The 8,295-nt window shown below is 40.3% G+C and overlaps 1 protein-coding gene across 1 annotated transcript; it reads right to left on the bottom strand.

Annotated features, from left to right (window-relative positions):
* Positions 1-282: 282 nt before the first annotated feature.
* Positions 283-7,140, bottom strand: LOC123256428 (serotransferrin-like). Its single transcript, XM_044685046.1, has 4 exons — positions 6,570-7,140; positions 3,724-3,887; positions 960-1,050; positions 283-401 (listed from the first exon to the last, which is right to left on the bottom strand). The coding sequence occupies exons 1-4, from the start codon at positions 6,625-6,627 to the stop codon at positions 298-300; spliced, it is 417 nt and encodes a 138-aa protein (XP_044540981.1). The 5' UTR covers positions 6,628-7,140; the 3' UTR covers positions 283-297.
* Between the last annotated feature and the right edge of the window lie 1,155 nt (positions 7,141-8,295).

Raw genomic sequence — 8,295 nt, 5'->3', positions numbered from 1 at the left:
TTCTTGAAAGTGCAGGGACTGATTTTTATTTTTAAAGTAAAAATAGTTATGTAAGTTTGATCTACTTCTTAGCCTGCTACTGGGCTAATAAGTATGAACCATGACTAAGGACTGTTCCATACCTAAAATCTATAAGGACATGTGCAATCCTCTTTTTGACTGACCTTGGGGTATTGATTTTCTCTCTTTTTGTTTCAAATAGGAGAAAAAAATGGTTTTTTGTTCATTTAAGAAAAAAAAAGTTGACCCTGATTTCCTACCATTTAACCTGCTGGGACTCCCTTAGAGTTTTGCTTTTTAGAACAGAAATGTTCCTTCCACCCCTAGAATTATCAATTCAGACTCACCAGTAGCAGGTTTATTCTCACAGTCAGGTCCAAGGGGTTCATCCTTGTTAGATACTGAAAGAATAAAGATGGCAGAAAAATAAGTCCTCTTCCATCCCATTCACTAAGTGTCCCATCTCATTAAGGACAAGTGTTTATCCCATTACAATGAGATAAATGATATCCCATCAGGATTACATCTTTGATTCTCCACAGTTTAGAATAAAAGAAGAAATGAAAATTCATCCCTATCCAGCTAGCTAACTGCCCTTAGTTTTGGTCCCAACATGAAGTTTGTGGGTAACTCAAGCCCATATTTACTCTTTCTTCTTGCCTTTTTACCATTTCAGGGCTTATTAGAATCTCCCTCCCCCCAGAAGTATAGCAAGAAGACCTGATCTTTGACTCTTAGTGTAGCAAAGGAAAAAATGATAAAAGGTTAATGTAAGCTGTCTCAATTATCTCAGAACTTTAAATGTTTCCCTAAGACCCTTAGTCAGACTATTTTATCCTTTCAATAAATATTTCCTACCTTTCTTTAGTCTAAAAAACCATAGTGAGAGTTATATGCGAAATCTTTTGTCCTGAGTCCAGAGAGAGTCAAGCATAAGGGGAAATTCTCCCTCTACTTACGGTAGTTCTCAACAAGGACAGGCACCAGACCACACTTGCCAGCAGTATAGACATATCCTCCATCCATGCTCATGGCATCAGCTTCCCCTTTCTATAGTAGCAAAGCAAATAATTTTCAATATATCTGGGTGTTCCCTGATCCATCTGACCCAGTAGCCCTGGGTCTGTGCTGACTGATTAGGGATTGGTGGGGAGGGAGGACAAAGTTGGAAAAAACAGGAGCTTGGGGGGAGTTGGACATCAGAAAACTACCCTGAATATCAATCTCATACAGCAGATGATTAGGGAGATAATAGTTCACATTTTAGATAGCTCTTTATGGTTTACAAGACATTTTCCTGACAATAGTCCCGTGCCCTACAGAGTTTTACAATTATTATTCCCATCTTATTCATAGGCCAACTAAGGACCAGAGAAATGGATGATCACAAAGCTAATAGTCAGGTCTCAAACCAAAGTCATCTGTCCTAGTGTCCACATCTCGATTTTCTGGTTATTGGACACCACCACTTTCTTTCCTTACCAAGAATACTAAGCTACCTGACCTCTCTAAATGTCTCCTTCAGTGTTCCTTTGACCACCTGTATTTATTTATGAACTTCAGGATACAGGAACACAGTCTTTGACTGTGGAATATTTGCCTTCAATATAAAGCTAACTGGCCAGTACGAGGATGAAATCTTTGATGATGTTGGCCCTGAGGTAAGAAAATCCAAGTTCACGAGAATCTGAATCAGAAAATGTCAAAAATTGTCGAAAATTGTCTCTGTGTATTAAAAAAAATGAAAAGACAATGGTTTCAAGTCTTTCTGACAGCTGTGAAACTAGCTAATGGTGAGTCTGAAGCGGTCAGTCTAGAGATAAAAGGAAATTTCATTTAAGTCACTTAACCTCTCTCAGCCTCAGTTTCCTCATATTTAAAATGGAGGTAATAATAGCTGTGGCACCTGTCAGAGAACTATTGTGAAGTTCACTTGAGATAACATATGTAAAATTCTCAGCATACTTTAATGTATGTGTGTACATATGTGGAGAAGCTTAATATTCATCAGAGAAACCAATTAAACTTGCTCTGTAACTATTTCTATTTAAGTAAATGAATTTATATGCATAAATATATATGCACACACACTTTAAAGTGTGCTAAACATTTATACATATATAGCTATAGCCTACATACATGTTAGTTATAATCATTATTAGCTCTATTAGCACTATACTTTCCCTAGCCACCACTCTCCTCTCTTGCCCTCTGCGGACATCCACATCCACAGAGAGATGGACACTATTTTTCATTGATCTCTACAACTGCTCTTGGCCATCTGCAAGCTCTAATGCCATCCCTCCTCTGCTTGGACTGTTCCTTATCTTTAAAGTCACATCTAAGACTGGTGGCATCAGAGATCCAGAGCTAAAAGGGACCTCTGAGGTCACATAAACCAACCACCTCATTTTATAGAAAACTAAGCAAGTAGACAGTCCAGGACAGTGTTGGCAAAGTATTGGCATGCATGCAGAACCGGCACAGAGGAGCTGCTCCATTCCTCCTCTCCACAGTGCAGGAGAACATTTTTTGCATGTCTCGTTCCTCTGTCCAACTGCCCAAAGTGAGCATTTCCTTCCTCTGACCATTGGGGTAATGCAGGGGGAATCACAGGCAGCTTGAAATTGCAGTCTAGGCATGAGAATTTGAAAACCTTCACCAATGCTGGTATGGGAAGGAACCCAGGAGACCTAACATGACCATTTTAAATATTATTTTTTATGCCTGCACATCTTTTACTGCAAGACAATTTCCCTCTCCTTGGCATAGGGGCACTTATGATATATACTAAGTCAAGTCATCCTTGATACAGGGAAGGCCAAGACTCTTTGGTGGACAATAACTAAAGAGGGAAGAGAAATAAGCCACCTCCCTTGATGGAGGTGAGAGGAAGAGAGAAGGTACTAAACTTTGGGCAAGAAAGATATTGATATAGAGAAGACTAAATAACCTTGATACTTTAGGATTATTACACAGCTGTAATCACTTTGGTTATGTGTGTACAAATAATATATGTGTAAATATATACATACACCAAAAAAATATGGTTTGCCCCATGATGGACACACAACAATAAAAGAAAACATACTTTCATTGAGTCAGGGGGTAAAGTTTTCAAACTCTACCTACAAAATACAAATTCTTTAGATCATCTCGATCCTTGTCACGGGGCTAACAGTATACTAGGAGTGTATTAAAAAACCCAGGTTTTCTTTTGTAGCAGATTCCAATGAGAACTGAAAGGCTTTCCACATATTAGCCTGCCTGATGGCTCTCCTTAGTTCCTGGGCATGGAGTGGTGGGACAGAATGGACAATCTGAGTCAGACAGCCATACATTTGGCTCCTGACAAATGGGGAATTCAGTGTCATTCAATGTAATCCCCTAACAAAGCAGCCCAGACTCTGCAGAAATATTGTTATTATTAATATTTATTATCATCTTTCTCCTCTGTTAGGAAAACCCTGAATAATAGGATAGGAATAATAGGAAAATCCCAAATAATGGGACTGAATAATAGGAGGTTAGAGTTAGATGTTATTTTCAGAATCACCTAGTCCAAGCCCTTCATTTTATAAGGAAGGAAACCGAGTCTCAGTGAGCCAGGTAATTTGTTCTGGGTCACACAACTGGTAAGTATTAAGTCCATAACTAGAACCCAGGTCCTCTGGCTGAAGAACCTCCAAACACTGGTGCTATACCAAAATGGGAGCTACCTACCATTATCTTGACAATGCAATCTTCAGTGTCATCTGCCGCCTCACACGCGATGACTCCATTACTAAACACGCTCCACTCATCACATTTGGCCTTTTCTTCTTTGCTTACTGTACACCATTTCACCTTCTTGTCCTCCAAGGGATGGAGCTTGTCTAGGGCATGACCTGGAAAGAGAAGTCAGTTTGGTAATCCATCCTTAAGGTCATAAGTGAAGAATGGGCCATGCATGAGCTCATTCATTGAAAGCTTCTGGCCATTAAAAAGAGGTTATGGAGGCAATTGAGTGACTTAGTGGATAGAGAGCCAGGTCCAGAGATGGGAGGTTGTAGGTTCAAATCTGACCTCAGGCACTTTCTCCCTGTGTGACTCTGGGTAAGTCACTTAACCCTCATTGCCTGGCCCTGGTTTACCACTCTTCTGCCTTGGAACCAATACATTGGTTTTGATTTTAAGATGGAAGGAAAAAAATTGTTTTGCTTTTTTAAGGAGGTTGTCATCTTTCCAGTAAGCATCTCTTTCATTTCCTTTAACACCTAAGAGGTCAAAGTACTTTGCACACTGATTTCATTGCCTCTCCTTTCATTACATTCCAGGAGAATCCTACCAACCCCGATCTCTTCTTTAAAAACAAAGAGGTCTAGACCAAATGATCTCCAAGGTCCCTTCTGGTCCAAACCATAAGGCCCTATAATCTTCAGAAAGGAGAAATTATTCTCTTAAATTTTTTAGGGAGATAAGATAGATGGGGGCAGGTTCAGAGGCAAAGTAGGATCCCTGTGAATCTCAACTAGGCCAAAAGCAAAAACAAACTTAAATTTCTGGATTTTTTTACTTGCAGCTCACACCACTAGATGGCCACATTCTCATGAGTAGCAGCACTCACATTTTACTACTAGAATAACTCCTCCCTTTTGGGGGGTCTTGGATTGGATGAAACCTATGGACCACTTCTCAGAGTAATCCTTTTAATTATGTGGAATTTCAGGTAGAGGTTAGTCAAAATAAAGATGCAATTTTTTTTTTTTTGGCCTATCCAAGATCATGGACTCCCTGAAATTTATCCACAGGCCCTTAGGAATAATAAATAAATAAACCCTAAGTTAAGAACCTTTGTACTCCATTTTAATTCACCTGTGTGACATGTCCAAGATCACACAATTAATAAGAGAATCAGAATACAAACCATACCATCGAATCACAGATCTAGACCTGAGAAGAGCTTTAGAAGCCACCTAGTCCAACCCCTTTATTTTGCAGATGAATAAATGGAGACAGAAAAAAGTTACATGATTAGGTCTAAGCATCAGAGGCAAGATTTGAATCTAGGTCCTCTAACTCCTAGAACAGACCATTTTCCATTTTTATTTCCCTTTGCACTCCGACTCCAACCCCATTGTATTTTTCTCAAGTGTAATTTTTTTTTTCTGTGGTGGTGGTGGTGGTTGTCCAGTCGTTTGAGTCATGTCTTACTCTTTGTGACCCTATTTGTGGTTTTCTTAGCTAAGATCCTGGTATGATTTGCCATTTCCTTCCTCAGATCATTTTTACAGATGAAGAAACTGAGGCAAGGTGGGTTAAATGACTTGCCCAGGTTCACACAACTAGGAAGTGTCTGAGGCTGGATTTGAATTCAGGAAGATACACCACCTAGCCACCTTCTGTGTGCCAGGCATTGTACTAGGGATTAGGGATGTTTAAAAACAAAAAACAAAATATGCCCATCCAAATACTTCCTCATTCACTGTTTGGATCTGGCTCTTCATGACTTTGAGAGTGTAATTTTCCTTCAATGGACTCGGTTTTCAGATCTTTAAAATCAGGGGAACAAATATATGTTCTCTAAGGTTCCTTCTACCTTGACATTCTCTGATGTGCTTCCTGGTAAATGTCAGCTTAGAACTGCATGGCTAGGAAGATTTCCTGGGTAGTTGGCCTCAAGGAGAAAATAGCATAGATGGGATGGGGAGAGGCAGGCCAGAAAATTTCCTCTGTGCCAAGCAAAATAATACTTGAGTGTGGTACAGTCTCAGTACTTAGTTCTTGAAATGTTTGTCACTATCTTTCATTGGATATAAGCCCTCCAGGGGCAGCTAAGTGGCTTAGTGGATAGAATCAATCCTGGATATGGGAGGTCCTGGGTTCAAATATGACCTCAGACACTTCCTAACTGTGTGACCCTGGGCAAGTCACTTAACTCCCATTGCTTACCCCTTACCACTCTTCTGCCTTGGAATCAATACATAGTATTGATTCTAAGACAGAAGGTAAGGGTTTTAAAAAAAATACATGTTCACTTATCCACCATTGCCTAGCCCTTAGCACTCTTCTGCCTTGGAACCAATACACAATATTGATTCTAAGACTGAAGGTAAGAGTTTTTAAAAACCCCAATATTACTTAAGTCCTCTAGGGGCAAGTAGATGGTATAGCGAATAGAACACCAGACCTAGAGCCAAGAGGATGTGAGGTCTGATTTGACCTCACATACTTCTTAGCTGTATGACTCTGGGCAAGTCACTTAACCCTTTTTGCCAATCAATTAATCAATAATGGGCTACCAGATTCAGGTACTGCTGACTAAGAACCATCTGGACTAACATGATATATGAGAGACCCTTAGGAGAAAGCCATTTAACACCTCTGAGACTCAGTCTCTCCACTTTAGCAAGTAGCACAGATTTTTAGAAAGTGCTTTGGGATTCTCAAAAGACCAAAGACCTGAAAGGATTGTGATGTCTTAGGATACCTGTAGCTAAGAATGCTGGGACCCCCACAAACTCCCCCCAACCCTCTGCCATATGCTGACAGCTTGGGCCCCCCTGGCATGGGCCAGAGTCTCTGCTCACCTCTCATAGGCTTAATAGCCTGGATGTACTGGTATCCCAGGTAGAGTTCATAGTCCATCCTTGCAGGGACCCTCAGAAACCGGTTGGTAGAGTCCTTAAAAAGCAGGTCTTTTCCATGAGGAGAACTGAATAGACTGAATTGTTCCGATTTACCCTTGCCAAAATGTTCCTATTCAAGGAAAAAGAGAACCATGAAGGAAAACAGCTACCAAGGAGGCCATCTAGTGTTCATGTACTCTTCTTGGTATTCTGTTGCTCTTAATTTTCATCTCTATGTTCAGTTGGTTCACCAATTTCTATAAGACCTAGTTTCTCTGGCTCTCCAGGCTTGGTTCCTTTCTTCTTTTTTTAAATTATTAGATTTTTTCCAGATTACATGTAAATATAATTTTTAGACATTGTTTTCTGACATTTTGTATCATCTCAGTTTCTTTCACCAGTTGCCTATTGGACAGTTCCATAGTCCTTTCAGACTCAAAACCAGAATTCATTATCTTGTCCCACACTCCCATTTCTCTGCTCAGTTTCCCTATTTCCCATCCTTTCACTCGCCCAAATTCACAGCTTTGGAGTGATCTTCCACTCCTCACTCCCTCAACCATGAACAGTAATGGGCTGGGATGAGTCATGGGGTCCATCACAGGAAAGCTCTCATGGGCCACCTTGTCCAACACTTCACCATACAGATGAGAACATTGAGAGAAGGCTAAAGAGGTGGAATGGCCTTGGGTGAGCTGAAGGACAGGATGTGAGTCCAGATCCTGTAACTCTTCAAACTACACCTCAATGTCATGAGGCTTATTCTCTGACACATTTTGGTGGAAGGAAAGATGTACCCAGAATTTATATGGATTTAAAGATGAGCAGCAAGTAAGGACAGGGACTGTTCTAAGAGTCCACATGGGTTCATCTGCTTAGGTTCAAATGTAGCCTCAGACACTTACTAGCTGTGTGATCCTAGACAAGTCACTTAACACTGTTTGCCTCAGTTTCTCCATCTGTAAAGTGAGCTGGAGAAGGAAACGGCAGGAAAGCATCTCTGCTGAGAAAATCCCAAATGGGATCACAAAGGGTCAGGCAGGTTCAAACAACAAAAGAACCCACGGGATAAAAACTTAGCAGAAAGAAAAGACTGATCAATAATTGTGGAAAAATGCTTCAAGACACTAATAATTAGAGAGATGAAGTACCACTTCATATCCATCCAATTGGCTAAGATAATAAAAGGAAAATGACAAATTCTGGAGGGGTTATGGGAAAACAGGAGCACTAATAAACTGTGGGGAAGCTGTGAACTAGTCCAATTATTCTAGAGAGCAATTTGGAACCATCCAGAGCTGTGCATACTAAACCTTTTCACCTAGCAATAGCACTACTGGGTCTATACCTCAAAGAGACCAAAGAAAAAGGGCCCATATATACAAAAATATTCATAGAATCTCTCTTTGTGGTGGCAAAGAGTTGGACACTGGGGAGGGGGCTATCAATTGGGCGTTTATCAATTGGGAAATAACTGGTATATGAATTATACTGTAAGAAATGATAAAAGGAATGGATTCAGAAAAACCTGGGAAGACTTGTATTAACTAAGCCAAAGTGGCATGAAAAGAAGCAGAGGAAAATCTACACAATAGAAATATTGTAAAGATGATTAATAGTGAAAGATGCAATAAGTAATCCATAACACAGGGGCAACTGGGAGGCTCAGTGGAAAGAGAGCCAGGCC

Source organism: Gracilinanus agilis, unplaced genomic scaffold (genome assembly GCF_016433145.1).
Source record: "Gracilinanus agilis isolate LMUSP501 unplaced genomic scaffold, AgileGrace unplaced_scaffold58828, whole genome shotgun sequence".
Lineage (NCBI taxonomy): Eukaryota > Metazoa > Chordata > Mammalia > Didelphimorphia > Didelphidae > Gracilinanus > Gracilinanus agilis.
The sequence above is the reverse complement of the archived record's forward strand: the minus strand, read 5'-3'. Positions and strand labels throughout refer to the sequence as shown.